Raw genomic sequence first — 14,560 nt, 5'->3', positions numbered from 1 at the left:
TTGATTTCTTCTTTTGATTTGAGCAGGAAAATGCGCACATCTCTCCAAACGCAAACAATGAGAATAGAAATACAAAGTTGGCAAGAGCACGTCATCGCATCGCGTGCAGCAACACATGTAGACCGATAACCAAACAATTCATACGATTCACACACACACACAAACTGCTTCTTGACGCTCTCACTCTATATTTTTACAAATGACAATTTTATCAAGTGTTGCTATCACTTGTTACCAAGCGCATGTTTTGTTTTTTTGCTTTGTTGGAGCTGGAACAGACACATGGCATTCCCACTGATGAGATACTTGTTTTGAGTTACGAGTGTGGTCACAAAACTAATTGGACTCGTATCCCAAGTGGTTGCTCGCCCTTTTGAACCGTTGCAGGTGCCTCATTGCGCAAAGAGCTTGTGAGCCACATTTCGGCAACAGGGAGTTGCTTATTTGATGTTGTAAGTTTGTTCTCTTGGAGATCACATTTTGTGCCACATAGAAGGTTGACGCAACAATAAAATTCTTTGAATTCCTAAAATTGAAATCCAAGTTAAAAGATGAAGAAAAGAATCGAATCATAGCAATAGGAAAACAATCCAACGGTGTTGATGCAGATTTTTTTTTTCCCATTGCACTTTGGATGCGTTTCGTGACCTCACATGGCAGGGGTGGGGCAAGCCTTTTGATTGGTGGGCCACAATGGGTTCTAAAATTTGACAGAGGGGCCGGCTAGACCAGGAGCAGATGGATGGCATCAGTATTTTGGTAACCTCGCCTCACCTCACCGGAGACAAAAAAAAAATACAAATTGTAAAAAGAGAAAACATGTTTGCATCAGGGCGGCTGGGTCAAAAAGTGGAAACGTTCATTAAGAAGCTCCACCCCAACAGATTCAATCAATCTAGAGGGCGCCTCCTAGTGGGGACATCAGAATTACAGGGGAAATAAAACCTTAACAAGGTTTATTCATTTTTTCATGTTCGGCAGGCCGGATTGAAACTTAACGAGCCGCATGTGGCCCCCGGGCCGTAGTTTGGGTTAGGGTGTTCCTGTTTCTTTTTTTCAAACCACATCCAAAACTCCTCAAGGACCCAAAGATACACCCAGGAAACAATTGCAATACCCAATACAAAATACCGGGCACTTGACCCATTCTAATTTGCCGGTCAATCTCCTCTCAACCCTCCGGACTTATCCAGAAACATTGCCCCACCCCGCCCCAACCGAAAAAAAAAAAGGCACCGTGCATGACGCCGACGGTAGAGGTGGATTTAAACCAGTGTTGTTTTTGGCAGGCATTTTAGATTTAGTTGTAGTCTTAGTCATTTAGACAAAAATGCTAATTAGCTTCCGCACATTTAGTCTGAGTTTTAGTTGACGGAAACACAAAAAAAAAGTTTTAGTTTTTGTAAATTTATTCAACCAAAAACTCCAAAATAAATATTTTCGTCATTGTTGACGAAAACAACACTGATTTAAACAACATTTGGCCATTTTGCTCTGCAAATGCGCTTACCTTATTACGGTCTCTTATTTGTCTCCTTCTTCGTCGTCTCGTTCTTCTTCCTACGACTCCACAAATGCAGTCGCTAGTTGGGGCTAAGACACGTTCGGAGGCAATTTTGGAGATGAACTTTTGGCTGCCACGCGAACACATCACACGCTCTAAAATCAATCAAGACCTTTTTTTAAAGTTGTCGCCAGGACGTACTCACTTCGGGGAGGCAGAAAGAAAGAAGATAAAAGTGACTGCGAGGAGACAGCAAGAAGACACCACAGTACGCCATCAGCGTTGAAACTGCAAAAGAGAAAATGAATCGCGGAGCGCCGTTGAGATCGTGAAGCGGCATGCTCTCGAAAACCTGGAGGGGTCGCCTTCATCCGACATCAGCTGATAAAAGATGAGTCACTAGACGGCATCATGTGACACTCCAAAGAAGGCCGAAGACCGCCGCTTCAACCGAGGCGTCACCAGACACAACGTGGGCAAAATCATCGCCCACGGATAAAATGAACGCCAATCGGAGCTCACAGCGCAGCTTTGCTTACCTCTCAGTTTTGACGACGACGACCGCGGGGACGCCGCATAACCGGCAAACGTGGACGTTGGCAGCCATCGGCCGACTTCCGCTGACCAGCTATGGCGCAATCATCTCGCTCAGAAAGGCATTGACTGCCTTCACTTTGGGAATCACAATGCTCAATTGCTTTCTTTTTACCAGCACCAACCCTTTCTTGTGGAAAAGGAGCCCATCGCAACAGCAAAACACCCAACAGATCATCATCATCATCACTTGCTTTGCCCTTCTCTCATGCTCCGGCATTTTCAGCACCATCAACTGGAAAGAATTTGCCAAGGATGGGATTGTTTGTTTTTTTCCCAATCAGATTCAACAATTGAACGGCAAAAAAACAACATGGAAATTCAAACGTTTATCGACGTGACATCGTAAAAAAAATGATAAGGAATCGTTTTGCATCCGATTCAAGGGTACAATGTATGAATCCCCCCCAAAAAACAAAAAAAAATAATTGTTTGTCACGTTTGCCAATGAAGCAAAACAATGTTGACAAGCAAAAAGGAACCAGGCCAACTTCATCATTTTGCAACACAAAATCACAAATCGGACAAAAAAAAAGCAGAAGGGAACAAACAGTGGAGTCGGGACGACTTATTGATGGCAACGAAAAAAAAACAAAACTCGCTCAATGATGCCCACATGCCAATAAAAAATAGTCAAGCTCTGAAAAATGTGAATTTCTTTTTGAACCATTTCATCAATTCAAAGTTAGTGGAAATAAATTGATCAGTCACACAAAAAGAAAAAAAAAAAAAAGAAAAAAATCAATGACATGATTTTGCCATGCCGCGCCACGCAGCGTCATGCATCGCGTTGCGCCGCGTCACACCGTGCCACGTCAGCACGCAAGATCAAGTGACCCATCAGCATGAGACTCCTCCCATGCTTGAGACTGTCTGAGACGAGTATTTCTCCTCTTTGGAAGAAAAAGGCGAGTCCATGGCGGCATCACGTTTGCACGGGCGAGTCCTCATACCAAACGTTGACGCGTTTTGCTCAAATGTTCCACATTCAAACGGATCTGCTTGATGCCCTCCGGACCGGAGACAACGTTTATCTGAAGGCGCGATGCAGAGCGCACGAGATGTGCCGAGGCGGGCCCGCGGCTGACCCACCTATCGAGTCCACGTTGGGATCTGGAAAGGCTGCCGCGAAGTCCCGCCCCCCGAGGAAGTCCAACTCTGATGCCATTTTGGAGTGGTCGGGAAGACTGTCTTTGCCCAAACGGTACTTGGCTCCTACGATGCGGCCCACCTGAAAGCCCGTCGGAACCTGGCTCCCGCCCCATGGCGAATTCAGGCAGTCGCCGTCGGCATAAGGCCCAGAGAGGCCAAGGGGCAATGGCGGTCCGGGTGGGTCAGCCCGGGCGGACTTGCAGAGGTAGCCGAGGGTCCGGACAGGGGAGGGGCTCTCCGCCGTCCGATCCAAGCGGAGATTCTTGCAGGGGCGGACGGCCTCGGGGGGCGGGCGGTGTTGGGTCCAGACACACTGCCGGTGGACCTGGACGGCATCCGCAGGGAAATTGGCTACTGCGTTATCGACGGACGGGCCGAGCTGAGATCGGATAGCGGCGCCGGGGGGCAGAGGCGGGAGTATGTCGGCGGGTCCCAGCGCCGACACCCTGGAGCTGGCGTTGATGAGCAGGTTCCGACTGATGGGGCTGGGGTTGGCGATCTGCCCCTCGCACACCGAGGTGGTGCCCGCCCCGGCACGGGCCTGACACAATTGGTTGATTCGGTGCACGATGCTGCTCAGGTCGCCGCCCTGGTGGTGCAAGCTGGCGGCCATGGACAGCGGGATGGTGCAGGTCGATACCGTTACGTTGGGAGGTGCGTCCGAGTCTGGGAGCTTGCATGGTCCGTAAGCCCCCGGGGGGGCCTGCTGGAGGCCACTGGACAGGACCTCCGGAGTCTGGAGACCGCTGGGCACGGCGCCGGGTGGCTGGAGACTGCCAGACAAGCTTCGCCGAGGATGGAGACCAACTGGTACGGCTCCCAGAGTTTGGCAGTGGGGTGGCTGGATTGCGCTGGACACGGCACCCGGGCTTTGGGAGAGGGTCGGCGGGCAGGCGACGCCCTGACCACACATTTGCCGCGCCGCTTCCGACACGTGGCACAGGTCTGCGGGGGAGGCGGCCACTAAGCCGTGAGATGCGGGCGATGTCTGATGCTTGAGCACGGGCGTGCACGCGGCACCCGTGAGCGGTGCCCCGCGATGCTGTGGCGGAGGCGGGTCATGGATGAGCCTTCGGGTTGGCAAAGGCAGCCCGTGATTCTGGCGTGAGAAGGCAGGCCGAGTCTGGTCATGCGGGTGAAAAGGCGGCTCCTTGTGGGTAGCATATGGGTTCATGGCGGCTCTGTGGACTTGGTGGTCTCGGCTGCCTGCAAGCGTCTTAGTGCAAGTTCCCAAGCAATCCGGGGCACGTGTTGACACCGCGGCCGCAGGAAACTTGCGGACGGACAAGGCGCTCACATTTCTCCAGTCGGGCGATCATCAGACGTTTGGAGAGGGGTGCAGTCGCCGGTCTCTGCGCGGCTCCTCGCCTGCAAGTGGACAGCATGGGCGTCAGCAACACTGGAGCCCGATTGGAGGGGAGAAGATGATGTCAGCGTGCAGTCAACATCTTTGGCTTGCAAATTTCTTTCAATGCCCTTGTTGGCTGTATGCCTTTTTTCCGCCAGAATGCCAAAGGCACATATCCGATTATGGGGAGGTCTAATACCCAATGGACATAATAAAACCATAAAAATGACTAATAATCTTTACTTAATTTTGAAACGTATTACTACGGTTCGGGTGAGGTTGGGTTCCGTATGCTTTGGCAAAAAAAAAAAAAAATGCATTTTTTTTCTATTTACCAACACAAAGGTGAAGACAATGTGGCGCTATGAGAATATTTTTGATATACAAATACATTCGAACGGATTTGCAAATTCATTTGAACAAGTTTGCGAGTCAAAAATGTTTTGTGCAAAATGGCTCTTTTTCTCATTTTACAAGTTCCAACGCAAGTTGCTGTCTACAGTGCCGACTAGCAAGCTCCAGGCAAAGAGTGACAGGTGCTAAAGGCAAAGTAATACCTTGAGGTGGACATTCCATGAGACTGACAGAATGGGACGGACCCCCGTAAGAAACAGACTAAAACCTTTTTGAGTCAACCAATTTTAACTGGAAAAACTTTGCGTTTCTGTTGACTAAAACTATCACGAAGAGGAATGACTAAATGTGACAAAAAATAAGATTAATTTCCATCCAAAATACTAAGACTAAATCTGAAATGCCTGCTAAAAACAACAGTGGGGCCCACGTCCGCCCGCCCTCGAACATGGAAGCCTTTGCACACGGAGACCAAACATGACGTCATGGTCTAACGCACACTGGGGACACTTATTCTGACGATGAAGACGCAGAATGTAGCAACAAGCTAACACAAATGTCGGCAAAACGCGGACTTAAGGCGCGTTCGATGAGGCGGAGCCCGCTCCTTTCTCATTCAATTCCAAACTCGGACTAGCGTGCCGCAGTGCGCTTGGGCACCGTGACCGGTACCGTGTCCCCAGTAGGAACGCCGAGAGCGCGCTCCGGCACTCCTTTATTGGGACACAAAAGTTCCGGGACAGTCGAGGTGAAACCGTGCGCACTCGGAGCTTATTCCAGAACACACTCTTTGTCTTCGCTATTTGTGCTGGGCTACGTATGGCTCCAGCTGCGCTAGTGCAAGCCACTAGCTCACGAGAGTGCCACACGGCGTCCAGAGAGTCGAGTACTTACGCTCCTCACCTCCAGTAACGTGTAAAGTCCGGGGAGATATGACGACGACGACGACGAAAACGGGGTAGCCTGGCAGCCCGCAAACAGTGCTGCTCACTTGCTGTGTGGTACTCACTGCGCATGCGCACTTGCTCTGTGGTACTCACTGCGCATGCGCACTTGCTCTGTGGCACTCACTGCGCATGCTCGCCAGGAAATCCACCTCCCTGCTCCGCCAACAGTCAGCCAGACGTCAGCGGAGAATGCCTGAGCAATTATCACCCTCCCCACGAACGCCCCGAGAGCTAAATGTGACAATGACCTTAATCTAGCTCAGCAACATTACGACCACCGGCACAATTTTATGATAGCAAGCAATCATTTCATTATTTAAAAAGCGGTCCCTTCATGAATGGTAAATGGCGACCCGATACGCCAGCGCAATGTAGCGGGCCAGCACACCGACGTGCCTACGTGGCGGCCATGTTAGCAAGGGCAATCAGGCAATCAAGGATGTGGCCGCCACGTAAGTTCAGTGAGGGGTTCCGTTCCAACTGCCCGTTGAATCTTTTTCAAAGTGACCCAGCCTTGACATCCGCCCGCGGACGTCGTCAGAATTTTTCAAGCGTCGCCGCGTCACTTGTGTTGTTGCCGGTTGGCTTGCCCTGACCAAGATGGCGGCGGGCGCTGTTGCCTGTTGGCTTGCCCTGACCAACATGGCGGCGGGCGATGTTGGCGTTGCCCAATGAACACAAATTCAAAACGGTGCTGATACCGTATTATTTTTGGTTTAACTTTTTATAAAGTAGATTTAATCATTCACGTGCGTGTTGGTATAAAATGTCACAGTTTGATTTGGCACTCCAAACTCTCTGCTACATCAAGCCAAACTTTATAAAATGTGCATTATCATGACAATCAACAACATAATTATCTCTCTCTAGTAGAAAATACATTAAAGCTGGCACGTATCAAGAAAAGAAGCCCTTCAGTGGAGGAGACCATCTCATTAGAACAAACGCAGTAAATAGAACATATTTATATCAATAATAACGAAAGTTGTTCACACTGAAATAAAATGGAAACATTTAAGTTGACATCCATCACACCTCATATTTGAGCTTTGAAAAAAAAGAAAAGAAAGCACAACATGAAAATGTTCACTTGATGTGCACGAATGCGACTCGACACTGTCGTCTCATGTTCGTTCATCACAGTTGGTGGCTTGCGGCACCGCTGCAAAAATGCGCGCCAATAGATTTGAAAACTCCAAATTGTGCGAGTTAACGCGGAGAAGCGGACGCGTCAAATGATTGTAACATTAAATCTTTCTTTGAGAAAACTCGAAAATGAGCTTGTTCCAATGTGAAGCCCAAATTTGGACTGAACATTGAAAGGATTATTTGCATCAAGTAATAAAGTGAAAAATGATTGGTTTGCTTCCATTAGTTGACATCAAGTTCAAAATGTTGCTGATGCTTCCACTAAATGTATTGACACGAGTCAAAGCTCCAATATTTGCTGCGCTAGATTATTTCCATTTTTTTTTACATTTCTTCCACAGGTGGAAAAGTAAAAGCATAGATTGTATGAGACCGAAATCATCGCCGGACCAGAGTGCGGCCTCTCCGCCCCCCGCTGACCCCGTCCATATTTCATTGCATTCCCCAATGACGATGACCATTTTTGGTGGAGTCAGTTAGCGCTGCTTGTTGATACGGCAAGAGCGTCGCAAGCCGCGCCTCCTGCAGCTGTGATTGGTCATCCAGGAGCGCAGGAAATACTTGTCGGGGCTGGCGGGACGGGGGGCGCTCTCGCGGTCAAACTGCCTCTGCAGCTTGAGGGCGAGCGCTCGGTCTTTGCTCTCCTGGCGGACAGTGTCACAAACTTGGTGGTTGTCGGCGGCTTGGTGTTTAGTCTTCCTACTCCGCTTGCAGGCGCTCGTTTCCTTCAATGAGTCCTTTGGCGCCAGCTTGCACGACTGGAAGCTGGACTTGTGGCCGTAAGGGGAGAAGGAATGTCTGCGTCCGAATAGGGCCCCTGCACTGGCTCCGGACTCGAATTCGGAGGACCTGCGGAACGCCAAGTCGCCGCCGTAGCGAACAGCGGGCACGCGGATCTTGAGGGACTGGCCATCTGTGGCGGGAGGATCGAAGAGCAGCTTTCTCTTGTTGGAGGGTGGCTCCTGCATCTCCTTGATGGGGCTGGTCAGCGTCCCCTTGGAGTCCACCTTAAAGCTCTGCCGGTCCAGCTCGATCTGGCGCCAGCGCTGCAGCACAGCAGGGCTGGCCTCGTAACTGGTGGGCTTGTGCAGGCGCCACGTGAGGTTGCGCGGCGTGGACTTGACCACGGCGGGCTCCAGCAGGCGGCCGTCCGCCAGGCGTTTGGGCGGCGTGCAGGGGGAGCACACGATGGGCTTAAAATGGTTGAGCTCCTCCGAGATGCTGTCGTTGCTCTCAGGACTGACCGAGCGCTCGGGCGGCGCGGTCGACGTCGGCCGGGACGGACGGCGCTCGCGGCCGCTGACGGGCGCCGAGGCCGGGCGACTGTTCTCCGACGACAGGAGGATTCCGGCTGCGTAGCTGTGAACCGCCCCCGCCTGCAACGACAGCCGAGTTACACGGAAGGAACCGCCGCATGATGTGGCGCGTCACGTGGCACAAGTCACATGGCGGCTGACATGTGGAGCATCACCACATGTTATGTCACATAACACCTGGAATGACATCCGCACGGGACACGCGGCACAACACCGAACATCAAACGTGTCACATGGAAGTAACGTGGAGGCGAGTGCCGTACCGTGTCGCCGACGGCGGGCGTGGTGTGACCCTTGATTTTCTCTGGCGCATTGTCACCGGCCTCCGTACAGCTGCGGCTCCTCTGCACGCCACTGAGGAAGACGAGCACAGGTCAATGGTCATGGCGAGTGTCGTTTTTTTTTTTTTTGGAGCGCGGGAGCAAGCACCTGCTGACGCCAGACAACGTCCGGCTCCTTCTCACGAATGCCGAGAACCTTCTGATGCGTCTCGACACGGGCTCCTCGTTCTCAGAGTCGGACAGGATGCCCTACGACGCGACAGGACAACTTCATTCCCGTCTTAACGCCGCCTTCACGCTCATGTAAAAGTCACAAGTTCAGATTGGGCTTCACAATAAAGCAACATTCAAAACTTGCCAAAACGTCATTCCTGTACACTTGGTTACCATTTTCCCGTCCGTCACGACGCCACGTCACGTTTGTCCGACAGTCGCAACTTCATACCCGTTTGGGCGACATTCACAACAAAACGGCCGCCCGAGCAGTGTAAAGTCATCATTGTTGTCCGAGGGGAAGATGCCTACTTACCGAATCTTCCTGGCGTTGGAGCCAGCCACTCTCGTCTTTGCGGAGGCTCCTCCCCCTCGCGTCCTCTCGCTCCTCGTATGCCGACAGCTTGATCAAAAAGAAAACATTCAGACGAAAGAAATTAAGAAAGAAAAAAAAGAAAGAAAGCTCACTTGTCTCGCTGAACTCACCTTGTGCTTCATGCTGGCTCCTGATGATGAGCCCTCCGTCGACTTGTGGACCGCACTTGGACACACAAAAACGTCTGATCGCACGCACGCGCACACACGCACACATGCACTTTTTCTTTAGGTGAGCAAGTTCTAAAATTGAAAATTTCCCCATTGTGGGACTATTAAAGGACATCTTTATCTTTAAAAGGTGACGTGCTGATGTTCGGTATTCGCCCAACATTCAGCCTTACACACTTAGAGGCTGCATCATAACAAGCGCACTTGTGCGACCATATCGCACGTCGGACAATTTTGGAAAGTATCGTGTCAAAACATGGCGGCTCAAAATCTTTTTTTGCTCTCAAAATGTGATGTGTTATTTTGGAATAATGGGAGACAGAAATATTAACTGTACACGTCAAATATTACTGAAGAATATCATCATACGATGTTTTGCAGTAGATGTATGAAGCAATTTCAAATCGAAACTAATTGTTTTGTGAAGCAAGAATATTTTTGGAACAATATCGTCAATCATCGCAAGAGTTTTTTTTTTTTTTTTTAGCTCATATCCCCCACCCCTATTTGGATGTATTCAAACCACATTTGAAGTGCTTGTTCATTCTCAACTGTTAGTTTGCTTCTTCCTTAGTGTGTTTGAGTGCCAAATCAAAGTACAAATCACTTGACTGCCATCTGCAAACGCTTGACGATTATTTTCTTTCGTGAAACATGGGCCGCTGGCTTTCCATTTACCTCAATTCATCATTATTTTATGCTGCGTGTGTGTGCGCGCGCGCGCTGTTGTGTGAGAGTTGTAATGGAAGCAAACTTTTGAGAAAAAATGGACAAAGATTACGACAGTTAGGAAAATTCAAAACTCGCATTTAAGCCAAAAATCTTCCAAAAATTCGAATAGCTGCATTTTTACTTTCTTCATATTTGTCGCAGGGAATTGTTGATCATATCACTGGAATGTGTCTGACTGCGCTGCACTCGCGTCAACCAATTCATCTTGAAACATTTCCCGCACGGACGTCCAACTTGTCAATAGAGTTTGAATGAAGAGGAAAGAACTAGTCCTCCCGAGGCAGTTTGGGTCCAAAACAAGCCCCAACAAGTGTGAACATGGCGGAAGAGCAAGCGAATCAAGTTGCCGGTGTCTCAAGTGGACTCAACCGGCGTCCAACGCTCACCTGAAAGGCGAGTGCGGGGTTCCGTCGCGTCCCTGCCCCCCGCCGCCCCGCCGCCGTCGCCTCTCCTCTCGGCCTCCGCGCTTCGGCAGCGCCGCAGTGCCGAGCAGGAGCGGCCACCTGCCAACGGGCGCGCAGGTTCGCGGCCGTCGAGCGCCAACGCGGTTCCGAGTGCCGGAGACGAGCGGGTGGCTGGGTCGTCCGCGTCCGCCGCCTTCCCGGGGCGTCGGCCAGTCGCCGCGGCCGCCATTTTCCCCGCTGCTGCAGCGTTCGCCTTCAAAACAAAACCCGCCCCCCACTTAAAAAAAAAAAAAAATAAATAAATAATAAAATTTAAAAAAACCCTCTATCGCCACCTTCAACTCGCAAAATGAAAAAAGGCAGCGATACAAACGCTTCTTTGATAATCGCCATGTCATGCTTTGATTTAAAATATAAAATCACCCGGGTCCTCTTTTGCTTGAATGACTACATCATGTCTTTTGTTTTCTTTTACAACTTAGTTTTTCAATAAAGATTTTTAAAAAAAGGGGAAAACCTCGCTCGCAACCAGGCGGCACCTTCACAATTAAAGGATACGCTTCCTGTTTACGCAACCTCCCCCCCAGAAGGATTCTACTACTTTAAAATTCTACTAATGGACATTGCCCAAAAGGATGATGAAGCACAGTTTCAGGAGAGTTAGAACAGAATCTGCAGTCTACGTCAATGACTTTCTTGAACCTTTTTTTTCCCAATTTAGGCTTCAATTGGATCAATCCGATGAACAATTTTAAATGAAAACTTTTTAATCTTATTTGTAATTAAGTAACAATTAGGTAAGAAAAAGCTTCTAATTTGGTTTTTACCAAATGATTTGGAGAAACATTCTTTACTCACGACATAATCGAGTTAACAAGGACACTCTGAGTATCAAGCCTGGGTTGGAATTTAAAAATACATACTCCTGAAGGTATAGCACCAAAAACCTTTGCATATTCTGCAGGTGTGGCAGGAATGCCAAATTTCCAAGAAAAAAGGATCCCACGAAAAAAGAGAACCATCCTTTAAGAACTGATCCACTCATATAATATAATTCAACCAAGTTTCCATGCAAATAGTTTTGTTTATAGAGAATGTCCTTGTTGTTCCATAAATAGAAATTATGGGGAGGAAGTCAAGCATGTCGAGCGAGTGAGCGAGAGTTCAACAGACTTGGAATCCATCCACAAAGTATCACAAATGAGCCCTTTAGAACGAGCGCGTTACACAACCAAGAAGATGAAGATGCAAACGTGCAAAATGATCTTTGTGTTATCTTGGGACAGAAAAGGAATGTGAGAGTGTTGCAGCCTGATTGATCGGAGGGAACCACTTTTTGGGGGTTATTATTTGAGGGGAGAAAAAAATAAAATAAATAAATATATATATATATATATATATATATATATATATATATATATATATATATATATATATATATGCTGGAGCAGGGACATGGGTGATACACACTCTTGTACAGCAGGTGGCGGCATGCAACTGTAAGTTACGACCAATGCGCCAGTAAATCGAAGGAAGAAGAAAAAGGACACGAAAAGAAAGAAATGCCTCCGGTCGTCAAGTCATCCAACAAATCTCGTTTGGCCAGTTAGAGGTAAGAACGCTCCAATAAAACGCTTCCATTCCAAACGTGACGTTTATGATACGATACAGTTCAACTTTAGGCCGTTTAAGTCAACGGGGTATGCGCGGAGTGCGGCGACCTCGACGTTCGCGGGGAAACTCGATGAGCGGAAGTACTTGTTGGCAGCTTTTAGTTTTCAAATTAAGTGTTTTCAGCGGCCCTCAGCATCGTCAGATATACAAACAGTTCCATGTATGCGTTTAAAGTAGAATTAGCTACAGTCACCATTTTAATGGCAGCCAATCTTACAAAGTAACCTGATTTAACTCTATCTATCTATATATATATATACACACACTTTTCGAAGATAGGTAAGTAGACATGCAAACGATCGTGCATTAAGGTCCAATAAAATTCATAGTGTTTTTCTTACGCTGCATCATCTCTAAACTTACAATATGTCAGTTGCTTGTGATTTGTGCAGAAGAAAGTGACTATATCTCAAGCATTCATCTTTTTTTCTTCAATGTTTTGGCCTGGATTGGTGGCTTCTGTAAGTCAGAACAGTGGACTTTGTATTGACAAACATGAAAAACATTCATATAAAACACTTTCACTTTCATGCCGTAAGACTGACCCGTATATAGAGTGGGCGTTTGGGAAAATAAGCACCCAATTTCCCGAAATTCCGGATCAAACCAGTAACCGAATCGCGATCCATTTTCTGCAAACTATCCTCCAAATTGATTGTTCGAACTGTGTGCTTTTGCATCAGCAATGCGGACGCAAGGGCCGCGCCCGCTGGTGGAGGTGGTCCGCCTGGGCCTGCTGCCCTACCGGGAAGCTTTGAGCATCCAGGAGGCGTTTGTCAAGCGGTGCCAGGCGGGCGCCGGTGCCGTCCACGCGCTGCTGCTGTGCCAGCACCCGCCCGTCTACACCACCGGCATCCGGCAGAAGGGGCGTCCGCCCGCCGAGCTGGAGCACCTGCAACTGCTGGGGGCCCAGGTCTACAACGCCGACCGAGGAGGCCTCATCACCTTCCATGGGCCCGGACAGCTGCTTTGCTACCCGGTCCTGCATCTGGCCGCTTTCAAGAAGGTCCGTCCGTCTGTCCGCTCGCTCCATCGCCGCACATGCTTTGGCGGCGGCGCCGCAGTTTTTTTGTTTTGCTTTGGCTCAAGACCACAAACTTGAGATTTGAGCCTTTTCTGGTGGCCTCCCAATAAGCAGTAATTGTTCCCAATGAGGCTTCAAGTAGCGACATGACACAAAATGTCAGCTTGGGTCGGCCACTTCAATTAGTGGACCTCAATAGTTCTGAAAATGTTCATGATTGCTGACCCCAAAGGTTAAAAAACGTTTGATTCTCGGCGGGAGAGTTGGCAGGTGGAAGTCATCGCCGTCTCCTTCTTCTTCTTCCTCTTCTTGTGCAGAGCGTCCGCTGGTACGTGTCGCAGCTGGAGCAGACGGCCATTTCGGTGTGCGCAAGCTTGGGCGTCAAGGCGTCCACGTCCCCTCACACCGGCGTTTGGGTCGGCGACAACAAGATCTGCGCCATCGGTGCGTCCACCTGAGAGCCTCCGGAACCATCGGCCCGCTTTTGTTGACTTGCCGTTTGGCGTTTTAGGCATCCGCTGCTCTCGCTATGCGACGTCGCACGGCCTGGCCCTCAACTGCGACACCGACTTGGCGTGGTTCCGTCACATCGTCCCGTGCGGCCTGGAGGGCAAAGGTGTGACCTCGCTGAGCGCCGAGCTGCGGCGCCGCGTTGCCGTGGACGAGGCCATCCCGCACGTGTTGCGTGCCTTTGCCAGCCACTTCCGCTGCCAGCTGCTGGACGACGGTCGCTCGGCACCCCAGGATGCCATGTCAAAGGCTGGAAAAGGGGCGGGGCCACAGGTCGCGTGACGGCTTGTCCCCGTCAAATGGTGCTAGCAGAGCGTTGAAGAAGGGGGGCCCTTTTCTTGAGCGTTTATCCTCACTCGGAGTGTTGTTTTCGGCAACCATGACAGTGACGAAAATATTTTGAATGATCACGTATACTGTACCAAGAAAAAAAGTGATATTGACAAATGGGCATTTACCCCCAAATTCAGCTTTTTACCTGTAGTGTCAAATTTGAGCCTAAAGTTTCTGCATGCTATTACTATATAATAAAGTGCAAAAAATCATTATTGCTCGCCTTGACAGATTAAGTTCTTGTTCACAAATGTCAGAAAAAAATTGAAGAAAATCACACATTAAAAGCTTCAAAATTACAATACTGTTTACCTTGATTCAGCGAGTTGGGAATTAGTTGAAGCAGGCCATCTTAGATTGTCCCTTGTACTGTGTTCTAATTATTATAATTATTGTTGTATTGCACTGGAGAGGGGAGCCCTCTAATCTCGTTGCACACTTGAGTACAATGACAATAAAGGGATTTCTATTCTATTCTA

At 49.1% G+C, this 14,560-nt stretch overlaps 3 protein-coding genes across 8 annotated transcripts; 1 reads left to right on the top strand and 2 right to left on the bottom strand.

Annotated features, from left to right (window-relative positions):
- Positions 1 to 2,414: 2,414 nt before the first annotated feature.
- On the bottom strand, positions 2,415 to 6,064 carry LOC148332947 (protein FAM222B-like). Of its 5 annotated transcripts, none has more exons than XM_088299975.1 (2): positions 5,847 to 6,064; positions 2,415 to 4,649 (listed from the first exon to the last, which is right to left on the bottom strand). In XM_088299975.1, the coding sequence occupies exon 2, from the start codon at positions 4,422 to 4,424 to the stop codon at positions 3,129 to 3,131; it is 1,296 nt and encodes a 431-aa protein (XP_088156101.1). In that variant the 5' UTR covers positions 4,425 to 4,649; positions 5,847 to 6,064; the 3' UTR covers positions 2,415 to 3,128. The 5 variants fall into 5 exon arrangements, with proteins under 5 accessions (XP_088156101.1, XP_088156099.1, XP_088156102.1 ...); XM_088299973.1 differs by having other exon boundaries at positions 2,415 to 4,618; XM_088299976.1 differs by having other exon boundaries at positions 5,856 to 6,064.
- Positions 6,065 to 6,694: 630 nt separating this feature from the next.
- Positions 6,695 to 11,873, bottom strand: rnf169 (ring finger protein 169). Its single transcript, XM_088299926.1, has 6 exons — positions 10,523 to 11,873; positions 9,345 to 9,418; positions 9,175 to 9,261; positions 8,794 to 8,894; positions 8,628 to 8,718; positions 6,695 to 8,424 (listed from the first exon to the last, which is right to left on the bottom strand). The coding sequence occupies exons 1-6, from the start codon at positions 10,767 to 10,769 to the stop codon at positions 7,525 to 7,527; spliced, it is 1,500 nt and encodes a 499-aa protein (XP_088156052.1). The 5' UTR covers positions 10,770 to 11,873; the 3' UTR covers positions 6,695 to 7,524.
- A 131-nt stretch (positions 11,874 to 12,004) lies between these two features.
- Positions 12,005 to 14,296, top strand: lipt2 (lipoyl(octanoyl) transferase 2). 2 transcript variants are annotated; one of them, XM_088299934.1, is made up of 4 exons: positions 12,005 to 12,152; positions 12,898 to 13,220; positions 13,556 to 13,682; positions 13,750 to 14,296. In XM_088299934.1, the coding sequence occupies exons 2-4, from the start codon at positions 12,900 to 12,902 to the stop codon at positions 14,028 to 14,030; spliced, it is 729 nt and encodes a 242-aa protein (XP_088156060.1). In that variant the 5' UTR covers positions 12,005 to 12,152; positions 12,898 to 12,899; the 3' UTR covers positions 14,031 to 14,296. The 2 variants fall into 2 exon arrangements, with proteins under 2 accessions (XP_088156060.1, XP_088156061.1); XM_088299935.1 differs by lacking the exon at positions 12,005 to 12,152 and adding an exon at positions 12,227 to 12,493.
- The last annotated feature ends 264 nt before the right edge of the window (positions 14,297 to 14,560 follow it).

This window comes from Idiotropiscis lumnitzeri, chromosome 7 (assembly GCF_059441095.1).
Source record: "Idiotropiscis lumnitzeri isolate Australia: NSW breed Sydney's pygmy pipehorse chromosome 7, RoL_Ilum_1.0, whole genome shotgun sequence".
NCBI classification, from domain to species: domain Eukaryota; kingdom Metazoa; phylum Chordata; class Actinopteri; order Syngnathiformes; family Syngnathidae; genus Idiotropiscis; species Idiotropiscis lumnitzeri.
Note: the sequence above shows the minus strand (reverse complement) of the source record. Positions and strands in the feature narration are given on the sequence as shown.

What these genes read in the sequence shown, in the direction of transcription:
- lipt2 (XM_088299934.1), top strand. Translation starts at nt 12,900, where the DNA reads ATGCGGACGCAAGGGCCGCGCCCGCTGGTGGAGGTGGTCCGCCTGGGC. An exon ending in ATCTGGCCGCTTTCAAGAAG is followed by an intron (nt 13,221 to 13,555) that starts GTCCGTCCGTCT and finishes CTTCTTGTGCAG; the next exon opens with AGCGTCCGCTGGTACGTGTC. An exon ending in CAACAAGATCTGCGCCATCG is followed by an intron (nt 13,683 to 13,749) that starts GTGCGTCCACCT and finishes TTGGCGTTTTAG; the next exon opens with GCATCCGCTGCTCTCGCTAT.
- rnf169 (XM_088299926.1), bottom strand. Translation starts at nt 10,769, where the DNA reads ATGGCGGCCGCGGCGACTGGCCGACGCCCCGGGAAGGCGGCGGACGCG. An exon ending in ACCCCGCACTCGCCTTTCAG is followed by an intron (nt 9,419 to 10,522) that starts GTGAGCGTTGGA and finishes GCGTGCGATCAG; the next exon opens with ACGTTTTTGTGTGTCCAAGT. An exon ending in ACGTTGTCTGGCGTCAGCAG is followed by an intron (nt 8,719 to 8,793) that starts GTGCTTGCTCCC and finishes CGTCTTCCTCAG; the next exon opens with TGGCGTGCAGAGGAGCCGCA.
- LOC148332947 (XM_088299975.1), bottom strand. Translation starts at nt 4,424, where the DNA reads ATGAACCCATATGCTACCCACAAGGAGCCGCCTTTTCACCCGCATGAC.